Source organism: Eleutherodactylus coqui, chromosome 10 (assembly GCF_035609145.1).
Source record: "Eleutherodactylus coqui strain aEleCoq1 chromosome 10, aEleCoq1.hap1, whole genome shotgun sequence".
In the NCBI taxonomy this organism is placed as follows: Eukaryota; Metazoa; Chordata; class Amphibia; order Anura; family Eleutherodactylidae; genus Eleutherodactylus; species Eleutherodactylus coqui.
In genome coordinates, this window is record NC_089846.1 from 15,040,025 (window position 1) to 15,063,876 (window position 23,852).

At 44.5% G+C, this 23,852-nt stretch overlaps 1 protein-coding gene across 2 annotated transcripts; it reads left to right on the plus strand.

Annotated features, from left to right (window-relative positions):
* On the plus strand, positions 1–23,506 carry CIZ1 (CDKN1A interacting zinc finger protein 1). Of its 2 annotated transcripts, XM_066580343.1 has the most exons (16): positions 1–106; positions 2,681–2,833; positions 2,903–3,030; positions 6,255–6,418; positions 8,059–8,206; positions 10,952–11,018; positions 12,764–12,804; positions 15,234–15,286; positions 15,365–15,520; positions 15,611–15,744; positions 16,330–16,417; positions 17,101–17,214; positions 17,483–17,662; positions 18,890–18,959; positions 19,276–19,397; positions 22,066–23,506. In XM_066580343.1, exons 2-16 carry the CDS (start codon positions 2,691–2,693, stop codon positions 22,450–22,452), a joined length of 1,995 nt encoding a protein of 664 aa, XP_066436440.1. In that variant the 5' UTR covers positions 1–106; positions 2,681–2,690; the 3' UTR covers positions 22,453–23,506. The 2 variants fall into 2 exon arrangements, with proteins under 2 accessions (XP_066436440.1, XP_066436441.1); XM_066580344.1 differs by lacking the exon at positions 19,276–19,397 and having other exon boundaries at positions 22,066–22,236.
* The last annotated feature ends 346 nt before the right edge of the window (positions 23,507–23,852 follow it).

The window sequence follows — 23,852 nt, forward strand, 5'->3', positions numbered from 1 at the left end:
CTGCGGTGGTGCAGGAGAGGAGGAGGCCTGGCTGTCATAGAGGGAGGACCCGGCTGTCCGAAGGAGGAAGGACTCACAGCCCGGGGATATAGCTCAGCCGGAGCCGGTGAGACGGAGGCTGCGGGGCGGAGGGAGGGCCCGCCGGGCGCTAACGTACACTGGGCACGGGGATGTGATGCTGTCATCCTCCTCTCATTATTTAATGTTACATGAGATGGGCACTGAGGTTGGCACATATTACATGGTAATGTGGCAGCGCGTGTGCCACCCTCAGTGCTCATGTCGTATAAATCCTCCTGCATGTGTTATGTAATGGACATTGAAGTTGGCACTTATTACATAATGGGAGCTGGATGTGGGAGCATGTGTGCCAGTCTCAATGCCCATTAAATAATGGAGGGGTTATATAAGATGGACATTGAGGTTGGCACACATGTGCTGCCACATCCACCTCCTGTCAGACAGTAATGTATGTGCCAACTGCAATGCCCATCTCATGTAACATCTCATCACATCCTCCTATTGTGTAATGTTATGAGATGGGCATTGAAGTTGGCACATTAGTACATGATGGGAGGTGGATGTGGCAGTGTGTGTGTGCCAACCTCAGTGTCCAATTCATACGTTATAACCCCTCCTGTATTCATTATGTGATGGGCATTGAGGTTGGCACATATATCACATGAAAAGTGAATGTGGGTGCATGTATGTGCCACCCTTAGTGCCCAACTCATATAACCCCTCCTGCTTATATAATGTATTAGGCATTGAGGTTGCCATGTATTACATGATGTGAGGTGGATGTGGTAGCATGTCTGTGCCAACCTCAACGCCCAATGAATGCAGGAGGGATTATATGAGATGGACATTGAGATTGGCACAACCGTGCTGCCACGTTTTCCTACCGTCAGGTGCCACCTGCAATGCCCATCTCATGTAACATCTCATCAAACCCTTCTTTTATGTAATGTTAGATGAGATGGGCATTGAGGTTGGCAAATACATTTGTAAATGACGGCAGGTAGATGTGGTAGCGTGTTTGTGCCAATCTCAGTGCCCATCTTATAAAATTCCCTCCTGCATTCACTATGTGATGACCATTGAGCTTGGCGCACATTCTGCCACATCCACCTCCTATCATTTAGTATGTATGCGCTAGCTTCAATGCCCATCTCATGTAACATTACCACATCCTCCTCTCATTAATGTAGTATGAGATGGGCATTGAGGTTGGCACACATGCTGCCACATCCACCTCCCATTATGTAATACGCACATGCCACACTTGAGGCCATATTATAGGTAACATGCCACCTCATCCTTCTTTCATCGTATAATCTGTAGCTGCCATGCCTCATCTTATGCCATCTCTAACGTGCCAACGCATCATCCTCACATTGTGCGTCACCCTCAATATCCTAAGATGTGGGTTTAGTCACCCGTATGTATTGAGGGTGGCACAGAATGGTCATGTCTTAGACTATAAGCACATTACAGGAGGTGGCACAGGGTATATGCTGCATGTATACTTTATACCATGCTGTCATACTAGAGGTAGGTGGGTATAGCTGGCATGACCTAGGCGGGGAGAAGTTACCGTGTATGTGATGGAGAGCGCCGGTCTGATGCAATGTGGTGGTAGGAGGAGGAGCTGGATGTGTCCGTACTTTATTTTCACAATCTGCTGTTAGGGCATGCTGGGAGTTGTAGTTTTGCACCAGCAGAAGATTCCTAGGTCGGAGAGAACTGCTCACTAGAATTCTATTCCCTATGCACAGGACAGAGGATAAATGTTTCGCTTCTTGGGTCCGACTGTTGGGATCCTGAGACCAGCACACCCATCTAAATGGAGCGGTGGAGCGCTTGCATGTCATCTGCTCCGCTTACTTCTGTGGGATGGAGGAAGATTGCCGAGTGCATCGATCTCTGCTTGTCCCATAGAAGTCAATTGAGCAGCGCTGCATTCACATTGTGCCTTTTTGGTGGAACACCAGGGGTCCCAGTGTTCAGACCACCAGTGATAAGGCATTGATCCCCTGTCCTAGGGATAGATAAATGTCTTTAAAGTAAACCTGTCAGCACCTTTCAGCCCCCAAAATCACGTTATGGAGCTCAAAGGGGAAGGAGTGGGGAGTCCAGGGAGCGGTGTCATACTCAGAGGGTGCCCCGTTCCAGCGCCGTGTCCCCATGAAGTTGACGCATGCACACACAGCGTGGCTCTTTACCCATCACGGCAGGTGTCGGCTGACTTTGACAAGTAACACCCGATTGCCACTTCTACAAACGGAGTTCACTCCAATCGTAGTGTCAACCATTTAAATGCCATTGTCAGTTTTTAAATGTCCCAATCGGAGGTCCTGAGTGGTCCCTTAGGGATGAGATCGCTGGGTGTTATGGCAGCCAGGGGCCTTGTGGAGGATCTTCAGGGCTGCCATTAATTGTTTGCCTGTTGTATGCCGTATCATAAGTTCAAGTCCCCTATGTGGAGTAAAAAAATATATATATATTTTAAATAAATGTGAAAATAATTTAACATATTTGGTATCGCCACATCCATAAAAGTCTAATGTATTGAAATGTCACATTACTTACTTCACTTTTTTTTTTAAACTCCACATAGGGGACTTGAACTTGTGACTGTTTGATCGATTATCACATAATTTCTTCTCTGATGTCCTAGCTCCTTAAAGATGTTTAACCAGCAGCAGCAGCAGTTCCAGCAGCTCATCCAACTCCAGCATCTCCTGCAGCAGCATCAGCACACCGTGCAGCAGCCGGCACACCACCCGCAGACCGCACAGCACCCGCACCCTGCCCAGCATGCAGCACCCAGGTAGGAAGAACCCACGCCGTCATGTTTGGCGTTCAATGCTCTATCCACACTAACACTATCTTTTACCAGGCCGCTACCAAACCCCGTCCAGCACCAGCAACCACAGCAGATGTTGAACCTTCGGGCAGCCAATCCTGCCAGGCTTCTCAATCCTCACCCCATGATACAGCGGGCTTTACTGATGCAGCAAATGCAGGGTAGGTTTCTGAATTCTTCAGGTTTAGGAGACTTCTTCTGGTTTTCCAGGGCATTTCTCAGTTAGTTTGGCGGAAAGGTGCCTGGGAAAGGTCTAATGTTTCAACGCTGACCTCCCCATCTGTCCATGTACATGAGCAATGCATAAAGGTGGCCATAGGCTCTGATAGCTCTCCAGCCTGTTTGTCTGGCAGCTTTCCTCCTGAACCCCTCCCCGCACCCCATACATATGGATAGTGTTGAGTGAACCAAAACCATCTAACCCTGTTTCAGGTCGAGCTTTGATAAAAGTTTGGTTCATGGAGAACCCCAACCTTGGGTGGATTGTCTTGGCTGAACTCGATAAAAGGAGGAGGAAAAAGAAGGAAAAAAGATTCTTTCCTTCCTTTTTTTTTCTTTTGTTCTTCCTTTCTTTTTTTACCTCTTTTTTACCTCTTCTTCTTCTTCTCTTTTTTCTTCCTCTATTTAGAGGTTTTCCTATGACTTAAAATTGCTTCACAATAACTCCATCCTTTCTGGTTGCTTTTGACCAATCGCTGACCGCAGCAGTGATCTTCTATAGTCAGTAATTGTCTGCAGCAGTCACATAGATCCAAGTAAGAGACAGACCCCATTATTGGTGCTGCCGGATAACCGGAATCTCATATTTACTGAGGATTATGTTCAGTGTATTTACAATTCATTTCAACCCTTCTAGGGTCTTCGTCAGGTAGCTGTGTAGCTGATGAAGACCCTAGAAGTTGAAGCGTATTGTACAGTGTGGCTTTTTAACCCCTTAAGGACATGGCCTTTTTTGGGCTTAAGGATGCAACGATTTTTGGCAGATTTTCATCTCCATGTTTCAAAGGTCATAACTTTTTAACTTTTCTGTTGACGCGGTGGTATAAGGGCTTGTTTTTTGAGTGGCGAACTGTAGTTTTTATTGGCGCCATTTTTGGGTACATAGACTATATTGTAAAACTTTTATTATTTTTTTATGATAATGGAGAGAAAACGCATCAATTCTGCCATGGTTTTTTTTTTTTTTTTTTTTTAACAGCGTTAATCGTGCAGCATAAATGACACAATCCATTTTTTCTGCGGGCTGGTACGATTACGATACCAAAATTCTTACTTTTTTTTTTTTTTTAGGTTTTTCCACCTTTCTGCAATAAAAATTTTTTTTTTTAAATTGCTGCATTCAAAGTCCTGTAACTTTTTAATTTTTCTATGTACAGAGCTCTATGAGGGCTTATTTTTTGCGAGACGAGCTGTAGTTTTTATTGGTACCATTTTGCGGTACATACCACTTTTTTGATCACTTTTATTGCGTTTTTAGGGAGGCAAAATGCTAAAAATTAACATTTTCCCTCGTTTTTTAGCGTTTTTTTTCATGCTTTTTTTATGTGCAGAGTCAAAAGAATGTGCAACGTATTGTACGCATCATTACGGACGCGACAATACCAAATATGTGTGATTTCATTTTTTTTTTTTTTACCTTTTTTATGCTAATATGACAAAAAGCACAAAAAAAAGTGTTTTTTTTTTTACATTTTTCTTATTTTAATATACTTTTTTACACTGTTTGTGTCCCTCTGGTGGACTTAAGGCACAGATGATCGCTGTGATAAGAAGTCCTGCCATGCCTTATCTCTTATACAGCGATCACAGGCTATGGCAATACAGGACGCCGATATCTGGCGTCCTGTTGCCATAGCAACCAGCTGGGCTCCCTGCGATTATATCGTGAGAGCCCGGCAACTTCACAGAGGGAGCGTGCTCCCTCTGTGAACCCTTCCCATGCCACGATCTACATAGATCGCAGCAGGGAAGGGGTTAACAGCGCAGGGGGGGCGGGCTGCATCTCCGATGCACCCCCGTTGTTGCAGTGGGAGGCTGGCTATGACTGACAGCCGGCTCCCGCTGCGGGATAGCATGAGATCACTTATGATCTCGCGCTATCCCCAGGACGTAAGTTTACGCCCTGTTGCGGGAAGTACCCCGCTGCCAGGACATAAACTTACTCCCTGGTGCGGGAAGGGGTTAAAGACTGAATAAATACATTGGACATAATCCTCAGCAATGTTAGATTCCAGTTATGTAGCAGCTTCAATAGCGTGGTCTTTTTTTTATTTGCATCTATTTATGGACCTGGTTGGAGTGTATGGGACCACGCTTCCCTACTGTAGCCATAACTAGAGGTTGATGAACTGGAGAATAACCAATCCACTTTGGACATTATTGGAGTTGTGCCTTGATGAGCACAACCCCAACAGGGGAGGAGTACACAAATCACAATTAAGTATGACATGTAAATACTACACTCTGGTCAGCACCATTGTTTTCTCCTTTTTGTTCCTTTTCGGTGTTTCAGGAAACCCACAGGTCAAGCAAGGAAGGACGGAGTAATTGTGAAGCAGTTTTAACCCATTGAGGACCAAGCACTGTAAATTTACGGCGGGGATTAAAGTCTCCTGCTTCTGCAATCAGTCAGAAGCAGGACGGGTTGTCAGCAGTTAGTCACAATGAGCACTATGTACTAAAAAGTTAAAGTGTTTCTTCCACTACGCGAGCCCGGGGGTCACGTGACCATCGGCTCGTCTAAAAGCAGCCTTACTTCAACCAATGTTAACAACTTTTGGAGAGTTAATTAACAGCAGCCTTATGGAATATGGGAACCTGTAGACTGGAGATGTTCACTCCCTTCTCTGGGAGAGTGATGGGGGATTTCATTGTGATCTGTGCAGGGAGGGGGAGGTGGTGAGCTGTGACCATCGCCTATTACCTTCTATGGGACAGTGTTGTGTTTATGCTCTGTGACGTATGCAGGGAGGTGAAGGAAGTGATATGTGACATTAACTATTTTGAATGGTGGATCCTGTTTTATATAAATATATATATAGAGGTGTCGCCTCTCATTGTAATCCCACCTATGAGGATATTGACTTGACTACGGAGAGATTTTCTCTGCAGTAGTGCCAGATATTATTAGGCTTAGTGGTCAGTGTGGGAAATGCAGGATTTCAGGATTTTTCTATATAGATAATCGCACAGAAAATTACCAAAATTTTAAAAAAATGTTCATCATTGAGGTTCGGTTTAGAAAATGGGTCATTTCCTAATGGCTCATTCTCTTTAAATTTGACGATAGACTACAATCGGTGTCTTGGGGTGTTGACATGTAGCTGAGAATATCCCAAAATTACTGCAGCATGCCTCAGTTAAAGATTTGTAAATTGTTTTGTAGGTAACCTCCGGGGTCTCAACATGGTGGCACCGCCAATGCCTCCATTCTTTACAGCGGCTGCAAGGCACTCCATCCTGGGTATCCCTCCAATGGGGGTAACAGTGAAAGCTCCGAGCATGGGATTCCCACACATCCCTTTTCAGCAGCCCCGTGTGTATCACAAGGTAAGAAAGCCTTATATCTGCGTCCATGTAAAGCTGAGTTATTATTAACCCCTTCCTGATGTGCGCCGTACATGTACAGTGCACATTAGGTGTCTATGTGGAGTGGGCATGGCAGCCCAGCCCACTCCATACACCGTGGGTGGCAGCTATCTGTAACAGCAGCTTCCCGTCTGCAACAGCCTTGATCAGAGATAACACTGCTCACTGCTGTTAACCCTTTAAATACCACGATCTGCCCCCATGCATTGAAATTGTGAGGAGCTATCCTGGGGTCATGGCAACATGGGGCCTTCTGAAGAACAAAGGCTTCCATGAATGATCGCCTATCAAGATGATCTACAGTATTGCATTATACTGTATGAGTGATCAAAAGTTCAAGTCAATAAAAAAAGCACAATTGGGTTTTCTCCACTTAGAAATATTTCAAAGTTTTCCAATATATTATGTGGTATGATAAATGGTGACATGTAGAAATACAACTCATCCTGCCAAAAACAACCCCTTATGAAGCCATGTTACTGCAAAAATACCAAATTTATGATTTTTTTGAGAGTGGAGAGGAAAAAATGAAAATTACAATAAAAGCAGGAAACTGTTAGAGGTATTCTGGTAATACCAGATTCTCCACAGTATGGTCATAGCTATCTGACTGGTGGAGGTACAGCCACTAGGACACCCTAATTGCCAAAGCCAAGCTCCCTTTCAATCAGTTGCTATTGGGTCAGCTGTCATTATGACCAGAGCCAGAAACAGATAGCTCTGTCCTTAGTGCAGCGGCCCGGTTTGGTAATACAGGTACAGCTCCCACTTACGTCAACCCGAGCAATACCAACCTAGGCTGCTGCACTACAGATAAAGCTGTCTGCTTCCACCTCTGTCTGCGATGATAGCAAGCCTGGTAAACAGCTATTCGGCAGAGATCTTGAGCAGCAGACATCGTCTGATCAACTATTGATGGCCTATCCTGAGGGTAAGTCATCAACAGTAAAATACCATACAACCGCTTTAGGCCATTGGAGTCCGCAAGGTTACTACCCACTTACACTCTCTTAGAGCTAGAACCTGCTTCACATTCACATTTGCAGAATTGTCTGGCTTTAAACTTAATAAAGTTGTTGGACTGTTTTTGGCCACACCTGTTCTCCCACATTTAGCAGCACTTTTCAAAAGTGATGAATGTGTAGAAAAGTCACAAATATGTTGTGCACCAAAATTTACAGTTTTTTGGGGCACAAAACTGTCACAAATTGAATAATCCCCCACGCCCCCCCAAGTAAAGCTAAATGGCAACATTTTAGCAGTCTGTGGCTACCACTAGAGGGAGCTTACTACATGTATTGAACTCTATTAATAGAATAGTATACAGGAAGCTCCCCCTAGTGGTGGCTGCAGGAAGCTATCATTTTGTCATTTAATTCTGTATACACAGGATTTGGAACAATGTATCAGAAATCAAATAGCACAGAATGTTGGACCTCCTTAGATATGAAAATCTATAATATTATTGAACTTTGAAATTGGCGCCAAGTACAACATTATCTCTAGGTAGCCCTTACTTATTTGTAATGGAGTTTTGTAACTATACTAAACCCAATCTTTTTAGCCTATCCTATAAGGGTTACATCCATTTCTGATTGTAGGATCACTACAAGAGTTCTGATGCCAAGAAGGATGTTGAACCGGGCTCGTCTGTTCCAGGCAAAAATGCTGATAACAGAAACTTGGAGAGAGGAATCTCAGACCTTCCCCCAACGGCATCAGAAGCCGATGAGAATCTCATCCCAGAAGGTGCGCATCTGCTCTTCATCTCAGGAGGTGGCCTTTTTTTGTCTCTGCAGCGCATTTATAAACCCCGATTGTGTTCAGTTATGCCCTCAGCGAGTATTCTATGCTATTCCAGTAATCCAGAATATCTGATACCCCACTCTTTTGACTTCTCTGATAGGTCAGAAGATTTCTATAGCTGGAGGCGTACAGGTGAAGCCATGATGAGTTTAGGTGGCTTTACATTCTGGGGCGTTTGGTTTGAGTTTGTAGTAGAAGTCGGCACAAAACGTCTATAGCTATTTAGCTTGAAAAAATACCGAGCACTGAATCCGCCATCATTAATCACATGGCAAAACATCATGGCAGATTAGGTCTAGGTACCCACTGGCGTAATTTGGGGCCGTGTGCTATCTGTGTAATTGCACAGACAGCACATGACGCCGCTATAGCCTATGAGGCTACGCACGTGGATGGTTTTTCACATGGACCTCTCTTTTTGTCGGAGTGAAATAAGAGGTGCATGTGAATGTGCTGTGTCCGTGTATATTAGACAGCACACTGACTTGCGGCTCACAGTTATACTAGCGTGCCCCTAGCCTTTCTGGCAGAGTTTTAAAAAAAAAATCTTCAATGTCTCAACGCTTATCATCGAATCAGTTTACTGTCTTGTAGCTTAAAGACCAACAGCTGCTACGTATTTTCTATTTTACTCTTTATCGATCACTTTTAGAGTAAAATGATAATATACTATATTTTGCATGTAACGCGACTTGTATTAACCCATTTCAGCCCTTTGACATATTTTTGATTTTTATCAGTTACTTAACTTAAAGGCGCAGTAACACCGTAATACCTGAAAATCAGAACGCATCAATAAAAAGGGTTATCCGAGGATCATTTCTATCAGTTCATCATGCTATACCAACATAATAGAAGTCGTACTCCTCTCCCTTGCCGCTCCCATTCTGCTGGTGCCCTGTTTCCATACTGTTCTTCAAGTGGTTTCCAAGTTTAACTACCGAAGGCATATCCTTTGGATAGGTCATCAATTGACTAGTAATTATTAGGAAATTATAGTACCGGGGTTTCTGGCCACAGAGCTGTGCTACATGCACTTCACACACACAGCACTGCTACATACATTATTCATCCCATACAACAGGAATCAGCACAGCAGTGAAGATGAAGGACTTGTGATGATGTCACCGTCATGCTCCGCCCCTGATCACATGATGGTGACTCTCATCCTGAGTGAATGGCTTACATGCTCCACCCCTTTTTACATGACGGTAACATCATCAAAGGTCCTGCATCCTTGTGCAGATTACGGGTGGACTACAAACCCCCTGCGTTATCAGTTGCTATGGAATACTAAGGAACACCTAGCCTGACAGCAGCCGTCTGCGTACAGGACCTGTGATGATGTCACCGTCATGTGATCAGGGGCAGAGCATGTAACTCCCTCACTTGGGATGAAGGACCTTTGATGATGTCGCCGTCATGTGATCAGGGGCGGAGCATGTAAGTCATTCACAAACCCACTCGCTCGCGCACAGTTAGTAGTTTGATAGAGGTCTGTTGCAGGGAACCCCCTCTGATCAGCTGTTCATCAGACTGCTGTACTCTCCCACTGAGCTGATTTTTGCAGGAAGCCGATAACTCTGTTCTCACTGCAGTGGTCAGGCATAGTATTGCAGCCCTCTTCTATTCACTCCAATGGGAACTTTGCCCGTAATACCAATACTGCAGTGGAAACGGAACTGTCTGCTTTCTGCAGATATCCTCTCAGTGCACAAGCCCACTTACCTAGCAAACTGCTCATTGGTGGTGATCTCAGGCAGCAGACCCCCCACCTGTGTCCTATTGATGACCTGTCCTATGGATAAGCCATCAGTAGTTTACAACTAGACGACCCCTTTCACTTCCCGGCGCAAAACATTGAAAATGGGACATGTAACCGCTGTAACTAATCACTAGCCAGAGTGAGCCACGGGGCCCTGGTGTCGGTGACATCATCGCTGGCCTGCTACAGCTGGCAGTGAAGAACAGGAGCCGCAGGGTAGATGAGTTTGGCTTTTTTTCATGCTAATACAGCATGGTTAGCGACTTTTGAGAAAAAAAAAAGTAATCTCGGATGCCCCTTTTAAAGAGAACCTGCAGGCACTTCCAAGTATATAAAACCTTGGGAAACCTTTAAACCATATTTCTTCAGGAACTATATAACCAAATAAGTTTTGGAGACATCTTTACTTCAATGATCTGTAACTCTCGGCAGTCCTATATGCTTGGAAGTGCTGACAGGTTCCCCTTAAAGAAAGTAAGAATGGTGCACCAAAACTTCTATCACTCCTACCCATTAATTAGTGTCCACAATGCTGTTCTTGACGCAATCAATCCAGAACATGCTTTAAAAAGTTACTGCCATCTTACATAGTGATGGCTTATTGCCAGGCCGGCTGCAGTTCCCTGCACTTCTGGGCAGTTGGAAGCACTGCCGTGCAGAGAGACTGTGCAAGGTCTTCAGCTCTACCACAGTGCTGTGGCCCTTCCATTCTCAGGATTGGTGAGGGTCTCATAGGGCAGACCCCCACCAATATTTTTTGCTCGAACCTTGATATTCCGCTATGGAGATGCAGTGTTACTGGTCTTTTAAGATGAGAAACCATGACTGTGTACATTATTTCCTTTCCCACTGTCTGTATTGGTGGCTAATTCTCTCCCCCCGGCTCTTGTACCCTGTCTGCTTTCACAAACTTGTCATTGCAGACACCGAAAATCTAACCGAATGCAGCATCATCGACCCCCTTGAACCTTCAGCCAAGAGAGCAAGGAGGTAATGCTAAAGAAGTTGACGACGCTGCACTAACACCCCTCCCTCCTCCTCCTCATCATCATCATCTTCATCATCCCATGCTCCTCTGTGCCATCTACACTGTCTGATATGTGTGCATGCCTGTTCTGTTCCCTTGTCTCTACAGCGGTGATACACCTTAGATCACCGTTGACAGAATATTGCCCATAGTTGCTTGAGCACATGTTTATTGCCCTAGGGGCACCTATGGTACCGCTTATCAAAGGATCTTGAAATTAAAGGGCTTGTTCAGTTGTAAACTATTGATGGCTTATCCACAAGATACTCCATCAATACTTGATCCGGGGGTGTCTGCTGCCTGGGACCCCCACTGATCAGTTGTTCGCTGGGCCAGTGTACTTGTAAACTCAGCTGATTTCTACAGGACGAGGACATCTTTGTCCCCACAGAAGTGGCCAAGCTTGGTATTACAGGCAGAGTTTCCACTGAAGTGGAAATATATGACCTACCCGAAATTAAGCTCTACTGTGTTTTTTGGCTATTTTTGGGGAGGCTTCTCTCAGCCAATCACAGCTGGTCACGTTGGTTCAACGAGTGCTGCACTGATTAGCTGAGAGCTGCACTTGCTGGCCAACCAGAGCCATTGCTTCCTGGAGGTTGAATGTATGAACGCTAGGTAAGTATTAATAAGACATCCTCGAAAAAAAGACCCTGTGCCTCTTTTAGGGTAAAAAAAATATAAGGGTCTTATTTTCGGGGAAACGCAGTACAGTCTCCTTTACAATAAATGATCCCCTTGCTCCGATATTGTAATCGCTTACTTATATCAATGTTACAATCGCACAGAGAAAGTTTCCTTCCATTCCAGCAACTTTTAGGAGATAGGTCTTGACAAGCCGTGTACCAAGCTTGCCTACTGCTGTGAGAATGGAGCTGTTTGCTTCCTGCATAGATCAGTTCAGTGTACAAGCACATCGGCCTGGCAGACAGCAGCTCAGCTGGGGTCCTAGGTGGGGGACCTCTGCCCATCTACTTTTGATGCCCTGTCCTAAAGATAAGTCATTAGTTTACAACTGGACATTTCTTGTTTGGTCTACAGCGGACAGCCGGGCTGCTCCCAGGATCTGCTGAAGTCCTCTTTTGTGTTTGACCGACTTAACACTCCACCCCTCTTGTATGTCTATTCTGTGATTGTGTCCCCCAGAAAATGTCAGCAACTAAAATCTCTTTGCCAACAAGCTCACAACTAACCCGCCTGTCTCATAAACCCGTGTACGTTGTCTTGTGTCGTGTCATTCATTTAGCGCCTCTAGGAATAAAATGGTGCTAGCTGCAAATATATACAGCAATCTACAGCGGGGTCCAATGACTTTTGTAGTAGAGTTTGAAGCCTCTAGGAGTCCCCAACTAGTCCTAGACATGTCATGTGCCGCCCTGTGGTGTCTCTGATGGCACCATGTTGTACATGTATGGAATGGAAGAGCCAACAGAGGACACCGTAGATCATGGGAGGTTGTACAGAACCTCATACTGTAGCACACCTGACATGCTGAATCAACCAGAGCTGAAGAAGTGCAATTACAAGCCTCCGACTGCACAAGGTGCGCGAAGGGGGATACGCGTCCTCTGAATGTACGTGAAGTGTTAGGGCCAGTGCAGGACAATGACAACCTGTCTTTCGTAAATAACTGTATTGTACCATGAACACTTGTATACCCCTCTGTGAAGTGACAGGGCTCATCCATGTGCGTATGTTCTCTTCACAGCTCAGAGACGGGTGCAGATAAGACCAGCTTCACTGTAAAAGGTAAGTACAGGCATTTCACACGCTTCCCTTGCGCCATTGTGGCATTGCTGCTCTGCTGCTTATACGTGTTCGGTTCATCGTTGGGGTAGTATCTCCTTTTGCATTGCTACTTTTACACTGCTGAAATCTCAATGAAACGGCGGCAGAAATCTGCGTTTTTTAAGCACCGATTTCTGCATCTGTGGATTTGTGCGTAGATCAGCCTTGTTCAGTTTGACTAATCTAGGTGCGCAATTCCTCAAGCAGAGTCTGTGTCTAGAATTAACAGGTCACGAAATGTTTTTTTTTCCTTTTCCCTTGTTCTTGGATTTCAAACCCAAGCGTGGGAAGAAATCTGCACAATACAGACTATAGTGCAAATTCCCATCCAAATGAATGGGACACTTAATTGATGTGGAATCAGTGCAGATTTAGTGTCAAATTCACAATAAAATATACAGCATGAAGCGGGTCTTAGGGTATCTGATACCCTTACCCAATCACCTGGTTGTTACGTTTCTTGCATCCTCTAATTCAGGGCTCTGTCACACTACCGCTTTAGGGGCATGTGCTGTCCTTGGTTATCGACGAACAGCACGTGGCCCCATTATAGGCTTATGAGGCTATGCACACGGACATTTTATCACACGGACTGATGGCCTGTGTGACAAAACTCATGACGTCCTATTCCTGTCTGTTTCACAGTTGGGAAATAGGACATGTCACTATGCAAAGTCTGTGTATATCAGACAGCTCACAGACTGGGGTCCATGTGCTGCCCGATGTGAGTTGTGTCTAGGCCTTTTGGGCATAACTCGCACTTATGGCTAGTGTGCACTTAGCCTCAGTGTCCTGTTACCAATTTGCCAGATACATCAATATTTCATCTACAAGCTAGTCCTAGCCGTGAAGATAGGGCTCCACTCTTTACCAAAAGTGCCAAACACGACTATATACTTGTGGAGCTTCTAACTGTGCTGATGTCGGGGAGAGAGAAGGATGGGCAACTTGGATTTTAACATGTGCAGTCCTTTGTTTTCACAAGACATAAGCCACTGCTGGAGGAATCTGGTAGCACTTATTCGTTTCTACGCATTCAAACTAGCACGCACGTACGTACAGCAGAGCAGTCACAAGACATCCTGAGAATAGTATGGATGGAAGCCCTAGATCATCTGAGTTACATGGAAGAACTCTGATGGCTAGACCTCGATGAGGACCTGGAGGGGTTGCTCTCTACCTGGACTGTGTAAACAGACTTCAGCTGCTCATCTTCCTTCCCTAATTGGTTATTACATGGCTCCTCGTCGGTCAAAGTGTTAGGGCAGCACAAATGAAGGTTGCGAGTTCAATCCCCGCTTGGTTCAGGTAGCTGGCTCAAGCTTGACTCAGCCTTCCATCCTTCCGAGGTCAGTAAAATGAGTACCCAACCTGCTGGGGGGTAATAAATAAATTACTCGAGAGCGCTGCGGACTAAGTTGGCGTTATACAAATAACAAGATTTATTTTATTTTAGATAAGGTTCTCTTCACATCATCAGCATTTGGGAGCCTCCATCGCAGAATTGCATTTAAATCCCAGACAAAATAGCGCAACATGCTGTCCAGGAAAATGATAGACAGGTTTCTTTCATGCTAACCGCCCCAAGTATAGGTAATGGGATTAGTTTGATTCCGTCATCACATGAATCCAATCGGACAGTGGATTTCATTTTCTTACTTCCGTAACGGAGCAAGAAAACAGAACCTACAATGTCGATATGAACATAGCCTAACTCATCATTACTTTGCTTATGGAGAAAGGGAGAAGGATTGATCAAGTTCTGGATGAGATTAGATCCCTAATTTGGAGGCAACCTATGGTAGCATTAGTGCATTGGGCATAATTATCTATAGCTAATGGAAAGGTGGAGGGTGTACATGTGCCCTACCATGCTCTTATTGGTCTTATATGGGCATTGTTGAATGCCGGAACTGCATCCATCCAAACTTTCTTCGGTATTCGTCCAATTTCCTGATTCTGGAGAGGGCAGAATGTGAGAAATCTGGCTAAATAGGTAACAAGGGTGTTTGTCTGCGATATTGGTGCTAAAATACATAGTGTATGGAACATGATGATGGCATCGGAAAACCCCTTTAAAGTGGTATTCCAAGAGACTTGCATGTTGTTTTTTGTTTTTTTTCATGTTCTCACCCATCCACTGGATAGGAATAAACTGCTGGATTGGTGGTAGCCTAACTGCAGGGACCCCCACCAAACTAGCAGTTTTCACCTAAGCCTTTGTACAGATTTATGCAGCATGCAAAACTAGTCACAATCAACATGGGCAGCTTCATTGCTCAGATCCAAGGAACAGCCATTCAGTAAAGGACCCTCCTGATCCATTGGATTCGTATATGAGGCAGCTGTGGGGTGCACAACATTTGTCTTACATGGATTCCTTGTTACAGGGACAGCAGCAGATGTTGCTGAGGAGCGCAGCGTGGAGTCGCAGTCTCCAGAGGTTGGTGCAGAGGAGAATTAAGAGTTATCCCATGCTTCTTCGGTGTCCCACTTTAAGTTGCAAATTCCTCCTGTCTAGGGTATAAGTGGTGGACGTGCATTGAAAGTGACTATCCAGGTTCGCAGTGAGAGTCGCACCACAGCTTTACAGCCGGCGTGTGCCGAAAAGAGACGTACGTCTAGCAGCCCCAGGTTCTGCTGCTATATCTGCAAAACCAGCTACCATAGCCTGCAGGTACGACTAGATGCCGATTATGTAACGTGGACGGTTTTGTCATAGTTACTAGTATTTCGCTGACCGGTAAAATTTCACTATTTTTTTCAGAATTTCCAGTCTCATTTGGTAACAGCTCAACATCACCAGAAGATCCAGGACATCCAGCATCTCAGTAACGCCTGTCTGGTCACCCTTCTTCCCACTGCAAAAGATGGTCAGAGTGTTGTGGGGAGCAAAGACGGGTAAGTGACGCAGCAGCCAGGATTTTTTTATATATTACTATTTGCACTCGTGATTCCTGGGGCTTACAGGTTGTGGCCATATTATGTATATTATTATGGTATTGCAATATTTCATAAATGTAATAAAATTTACAGTTAAAAGAAGTGCAGGAGGAAATGCAGCACTAGCTTGTTCTGCAAAATACTGGCTGGAAGCTGAACGGAACCCATTATAGTCAATGAGGTCTATTCAGCTCTGTTTGGTTCCGTCATAAGATGGATCCGTTTCGCAACCGGTGCCGGTTTCTTGCTCTCATAAGAGAGCAGAAAAATGGAAACCCTTAGCGTAGATGTGAACCAGCACTTAGAAAAGGTGTCTAGATGCAGCAAAAACTTTAGTGCTGGTTCAGATCTGCATTAGGGATTTCTGTCTGTGTTCTTTTTTTTGGACCAGAAAAACTGAATTGTACATTTTACGTTTTTTTTCCCCCCCCCATTGATTTTAATGAGTTTTCACAGAAACTGAATATTTATAGTTTACTTCCATTCCATTAGGTTTCAGTTTTTTTTAACAGCACATATACAACATTGTATTTTCTTTTCCAGTAAGAAGAAGCAGATGAGGTGGTGCAATGTCTGCCAGGTTCACTTCAGCTGCGATCTCATCAGACATCGCCGGACTCAAGAACACAAGGTATCTGGGTTGTGTTCATCCCTGTTTTGCCTTTCACTCTGGCTCACAGGGGGAGGGTCCATGTGTCTAAACTAAGGCTCCTTTTACATGGAGCAAGAAATGTTCTAACGATGACCGAGTTCGCTCGTGCAGCCAGTTTATACATGTAGATAAATCGTTTACATTGCTTTTGCTCAATTTTTCAGTCATTCACTGTATCAGTCAATGACTGAATGATCGGTGTTTACATGTAACGAGTTGCGAATGAGCCAACGATTTCTTTTTATGCCTGCAAAGAATACCTGACGAACAAAAAGCGAGCAAATTATCATTCGTCATCCATTCGTGGGCCTTGTTTATACTGAGCGATTATCGCTCAAATTTGCAGGATTTTTTGAATGACAATTGTTTTGCCTAAAAGGGCCCTAAGGCAAGTGGAACGGCCCTTGTACCTCCATCTCGGACCCTGGTGCATGGCCTATATGCCATTGACACTCCACCCTGGCTGAGTGGCCACCTTCTTGAGCCAGTCAGTTATCCAGAAGTGCAGCTTACGTTGACATGCAGCGTAACCCTTTGTTGCGACTTTCCTAACGGAAATTTGGATGGGAAGCTTTCCATGAATGCATTGAACAGTCTTTAACAGTCACATACAGTGAATTGCTGCTGCGATCCATTTTTAAAAAGGCTTTCTCTGCTTTCAGATGGCTAAACGCTCCCTAAGACCATTTTGCAGCGTCTGCAACCGCCACTTCAAGACTCCTCGGAAGTTTGTGGAGCACATGAAGTCTCCTGAGCACAAGCAAAAATCCCAAGAGGTACATATCAGATCCTATATTATGTAATATATGTACATACTCGGGAAGAAGTCTCGTCTCTTCTACATCTAATGTTCATTGTGGGTCATGCAGTACAAGTATTTTGGCAGATTTGCCTTTTGATGATGATCCGTCTTGGTCTGCTTGTTTTATATCCTCCTCCACTCTGAATACGCTTCATGCATAACTACTGCTGTGTGTGGTGTATTGTCCCACATCGCATGGATGGACATGTCTGATAATCACTGACTCTCATGATCTTTTAAAGATGAAGCTTCGTGAGAAAGAATCATGGAGCCCAGAGGAGTCAGAGGAGCTGATCACTGTGGACGCTGTGGGCTGTTTTGAGGAGGACGATGACGACGATGATGATGATGACGACAACAACGATGAAGAAGAAGAGGGTATCAGCGCTGATGACAATTCTGAGGATACAGAATGTCTCCCGGTAAAACAAAAGCAGAAAATGCAAATCTTAAAAAGGAATCACTTTATATCTCTTGTTAATCGGAATATTGTGCCCTTGTGTGGGGCCACTGGAAACCAGTGGTAGTGCGGCTGTGTTTCTCCATAACTGGCACCACAAGCACTGGGTTGTCTTTATTCATATACTAATGCAAAAGCTGACAGTACAAACAATGAGATTTCCGACTGTTGGGTCATCTAATGCTAGAAACTTTTGTATTGTCCTAATTCTGTATGTCTGTGAGAGATCTCCACATCTTAGTGTCTAGATCAAGACGTGCTAATCCGTCACCCTAGATCACTGGTCTGCAACCTTTTACAACTCGATAGCTACAACTCCTAGTATGTATTGACTGTCGGTGGCTATCAAGGCATGCTGTGAGTTGTAGTTTCTCAACAGCAGGATTGCAGGTTATTTCTGTAGATCATTATATAGACTGGCTTTATACCAGCCAGCCGCTGCAGCATGGACAGAAGAGACTCAGCCTGGATGTCGTCGGACTGAACTCGGGCCCCAGGGAATGGCAGTGGGCGGCTCTGACTACTACATCTGCAGCTAGGTAGATCTGCATGCCACAGACTAGAGGAACTGGATGGAAGGAATAATGACTGTGAGCATAGTGTGGGACGCAGCCCAAGCAGTGGTGGCGCAGGATTCGTTGGGAGACACAGCTAACTTGACGCCTACAACAAGCAGAAGCTGCATTAGTTCCGCCTGCATATAGCGTCCTGATGCTCATAGCAGCATGCACGGAGCGCCCTCCTGACACTGCGGTCAGTGTCCGGTCACAGGTGACGGGCCACGTCTGTCTCGTGAGGGCTGGGGGCAGAAAATCTTACTGTGGTCAGAGCAAGAGTACTACTGTATGAGCCAAGGTACTGGGGATGGGTGGCTGCGGCTCTTTGTCTATTGTTTAAGGCCAGCAAGAGCACAGGTCACAATTATGGGCCTCATCCAGTAGTGCGACCTATTGCACATCTGCCAATGGGGCAGATTGTCAATCCAGTCCTATATAGGGGGCCTATTGAAATGAATTAGTGATAATTTAATACAAAGACATGCTTTTGTGAATCTGCCCACATACCCTAATAGGACAAATGGAAAGGGGTTGTCGAGATGAGATAACATTATGGAGGTGGATCTTTTTGTTTTAGTCACATCCATTATTGCGTCTCACCATTACTTGTGTAATTTAACTGTTCTTTGCAGGCTACGGTAGAGGACAATATCACCGATCATGAAGAAGAAGAAGAAGAATACAACGCAGACACGGCCTACGGTGAGTACTGGGTATTGGACGTCTGCAGGCATCCCAGGTTTGGCGGTCAGATCGAGCTATATCCAGGGAAGCATTACATTATCTTCATGGCTTCCTTCCCCTATGCTTCCAGACAACGTTCTCCTACTGTCTGCTGTGTTGGTTTCTTATTCTCTACCACATTGGCTGTAGGAGTCGGCTCCTAGCCCTGTGCATCATCTGTTGTCTGTGATCCATCCATCCTGTCATATCCCTTCTCATGCTCTCTGCTCTGTTCTTTATTTTTGTGTTTTCCCCATTTGATATCCATTCTGTGATTTGCCCTCCCGTTTCACAGGCCTGGATTATATGGTCCCCGTCGCGGGTTATCTCTGCAGGCTGTGTCACAAATTCTATCCTAGTGACTCTGCTGCTCGGCTCACACACTGCAAGTCCCTGGTGCATTTTCAGAACGTCCAGGTTAGACCCTTCTCCTGTTGCATGGCCTGGCTTCTGTTTTGTTTGATACGCCCGCTCTCTGTTTCCGCTGTCACATGAACACCCTAATCGAGTGTCTTTAGCTGTTGTTCTAGATCACTTTGTGTCGTATGTCATCACATGGCTTTTCTGATCATCTTTCCTCTTGCTTATTTCCCTCCCACCTTACAGAGCGCAGCGTCTGCTTCCTGAGTTAATAGCTTTTGTGCAGATCGACCAGTCAGAGCAAAATATTTCCTGCATGGCACATAGGATCAGCTGTAAGATCCAGTGACACTACATGACATTCTGTATACGATACCAAGCTTTTACTATCAGACAGGATTACCGAGTTAATTAAGTTAGTCTTTAGTTAGTCTAGTCCATTTGCTCTTTGTTACCATCAGCATTGTCGCCTCTGTGTATAATAGACGCCATAATGCTGTGTCGGATCCTTTGTCCTACAGACCCCATTGACTTAATGTTGCAATCAAAATTGTTCCCCCGAGTTTGCAAATAAAATAAATAAGAATAATGTAAATGACATAACACAACTAGTATAACAAGCGGTTTCTCTAAATTCATCACAGAATGGCACTTTTACTGACTACTGCAGTCTCAAATGGCCTCCAGGTCACTAATATTCTTGGGCTCGTGCGCTGGAGCCGACTTCTTCACGTCCCAACAAAGATTTTCTATGTCGTACAAGTCAAGTGACTGTAATGGCCACTCAAGAATCTTCCAGGATGTCTTCTGAAACCTTGGTTGACATTGAGGTATGCTTGGGACCATTGTCCTGTTGGAAGGTCCAATGACGCCCAAGCTTCAGCTTCCTCACAGAAGGCATGATGTTTTCTCCTGGGATTTCCTGTTACGCAATTGAATCCATCTTGGTCTCCACATGCTGCAACTTTTGGGTCAGTAGAGGTGACGCCTCGGAGTTCAAGACGTTCAGCATTTAGTACGCACCTTACTGTATAAATGGAAACTTCAGTGCCCGCTGCCACCAAATCTTGCTGCAGGTCTTTTTCAGTCACTGGAATGTTTTTGACCTCCCGCCTCCTCAGGAATCTGGTGGCAGCCAGTGATGTTGCCCTCTTTCTGCCATGCCCAGGTTGTGTAGCCCGCATTCTTTTAACTTTGTTCCTGGAGATACAGCTGAAAGCAGCTCACAAGTTTATTCAGCACCTTTTTGCTATCTTTTTGTAAAATTTCCCAGTTTATAGACGCAAAGATCTCTTAAGTCAAGAGAGGGGTCCAAAACGTTGAGGGCCATTTACACGGGACAATTTTTGCTCAAAATTGAACGAAATTGAGCGATAATTCAAAAAAATGGTTTACTATTCGTTCACGTATCGTTGACTTTATCAACATAAAAAACATCGCTGGATCAAGGGCTTATCGCTGCATGTAAACTCTACCCATCTAAATGGGACATTAGCCACATTTCTAACATGCAAACAATCATCACCGTCAACAAAGCCCTCTCCAGTCCAGGCATCTGATGTTTTAGCTTAAGCACACCTGATACCACTAATCAAGGGCTTTATTATTTGCATAAGGTGTGCTTGAGATAACTCCTGATTGGTAAATGTGAGCACTTTTGAAGGATTCTGTTTAGAGTGTTGAATAATTCAGAGACTGCAGTAGCCATTAAGGGTGCGTTCACACAGGCAGTCTTTCATCAGGATGCAATTTTTGAAGCCAAAAGCAGGTAAGGATCATAACAGGAGAGAGAGAATAAAGGACAACTACAACTTCTCATTTATTTGGAGCCTCTCCTGGTTCTGTCTTCAAAAACTGCATCAAAAATCCAGAACCAAAACTGAACATGTGAACTAACCCTAAAAGTAGCATTTGGTGGTGAATTTGGAGAAAGTACTTGTTATATCAGTTGTGTTGAGCTATTTACATATTTGTGTGATTGTCTGTATGCAAACAGCTGAAAGTTTGTAAATGTGGCATATAAACCTAATTTGCAACGGTGGGGGGTGGGGGGGATTTTGATTGCAACTGTATACTGAGGCACATCGGATTCCAACAAGGTGTCTGTTAAAGAAAAAAAAAATAGCGCTGTGTGTAGCATTATTTTTTGTCAAATGTGACAAACTCGGAGCAAAGTCTCTGCCACAGATGTAAATAGATGGCATATCATTTATACATACCACCTACAGTTCTAGACACCCAGATGTGGGCATTTTGGCATTGTCACTTTCTTACTGAGCCTCCCCATTGCTAGGCAATATCCTAAGCGATTTTGGGACTGCCTAAGCAAAACGGATAGAAAATAATAAATGGCGCTAAGAGAATCCAGTCCTTTGATAGCCTGTCTATAATCAAAGGGGTATTCCTCCAATCCATATGTATCACCCACACAGAGGAGAGCTATAGTTGACTATCTTCGTCAGTCCTATAGCTATTTGAATGGACGGCACTGTGCCCGTTCCATCCAAACTCCTCCTCCCTGTGGTTATGCAGTAAGCAAGGATGGGGGGCTTGTGACCCCCATTTAGGTGATCAGTAATCAGACACTTATCACCTATCTTGTGCATTGTGGGACTACGCCTTAAATAGGACTAGATTCTCCGGTCTCTCCCTCGAACTGATCTTGGACTCCGCTTATTCAGCCCATGTTAATGCATTCCTAATTCCTGCACCACTTTGTTCCTAGAGATCCAAAGCGGAGAAAAAGAGCCATGCAGCCTTCCAAGGCGAACTGTCTGCCCAGGAGGATGAAAACGGAAATCAGGGGAAGGTGACAGATGGAGGCTCAGACCCTCTGCAGGGTGATGGCGTTAAACCAGCAAACGCACATGGCGCAAGAGGAGGAGGAGGAGGAGGAGGAGGTATCTCTGCAACTGATACAGAAGACTCTTTCGCAGTCTTTGATACCATCATCGGTACGAGCGAGGAAGACTCGAGCTGCTTGCTGGATCAAGAAACATTGCTCATCAAAAAGGAAACTGATGACGGAGAACAAATTGACCAAGTGGAAATGCCCCGTAGCGATGAAACCTCATCGACCTGCAGGCCATCTTCGCTCCACAGAGTCAGATAATCCAGAAACTTGCAACGCATCATATTTACAAGTGAGGGCACCTCTGACCGGTTAGAACTGGGAGATAGAACGTAGTTTAAAGGACAGCTTAACCCAAACCGTACGTTTTTATATATGACAATAGAACGCACTGTTTTGTTCTTTTCCACTGCAAATTTGGTAAGAAAAAAGTCAAATTTGTTAGTGAATTTTCTCCAGGGCCACATCCCATTTTTTCCCAGCCATAGGCCAGACTGGTGCTGACACAGGTCGTAGGGTGAAAGTGTTGCATGCCAGTTTATATACCTTCGATTTTGCTGTGGCATTCACGGTTTATGGTACAATGTCCATTAGTGTGTGCAGAGCAGCGTAATGTAGGATATTGCAAGAGTGTCTTAAATTTAGGTTTCTGCACTGCCCTGGAAAGACATAGAGAAGCTTCAATCAAGTATTGTGCATCGCAGGTAGGACGCGGCTCAGTTATTGCAGCAGTACAGCTTAGCTTAGTCATGCACTGTGTATTACTGACCAGTTTTACATGTTGGAAAATACCCCCTGATTTGCATTCGGGTAGCATAGCATCTGAGTAGATAGGAGACTAGATCAGGGAAGAGGTAGGATTTTGAAGAAGTATAGTTTTAGTCTTGGAAGACAGTAGTGCACATGAGGGTTATTGATCTGTCGGTAACCTTTGGATATGGTCTAGCAATGTCCTCCACTCTGTAAGTCTCCTGCTGTTGCAAAAAACGACACCTCCCCGCATGCTCCGAGCAGGGAGCAACGGCTGGGAAAATGCAGGCTCGGGAACACATCCCTGTAGTCCAGTACTGCCGGCCTTTAGGTTAGACAACACGCTGTGTGAAATGTTTTTTGACACTTCTGCATTCTCCGGTCATAAGGAAAAAAAAAATAATATATTGCACTGATAGGCAAGATAGTGGCATACTCCCTCCAGAACAGCTCAATAAATAAATATGGTACCATAACTAAGCTAAAGACATAAATACGGCACCAGCACCAACCTCAGCACAGAAATACAACACCCGACTCAACCTCAGTATGTATATATATATATATGTATGTATATATATATATATATATATATATATATATATATATATATATATATATATATACACAGCACCAGTAACAAGCTCAGTACATACAGTCATTGTCAAATAACAATCCCTCCTCTAGAAGAAGTTGTCTGAATGGAATGAAACTCTGTGTGATTGTAACATTGATATAAGTAAGTGGATTACAATATTGGAGCAAAAGGATCATTTATTGTGGAAAATGTACCCCTTGTAGGGAGGCTCTAGTACCCTGTTGTACCGCCTCTAGCTTGGATGCAAGATGTGATACGGACGGGCATGGAGGCTCTAGTACCCTGTGGTACCACCTCTAGCTTGGTTACAAGA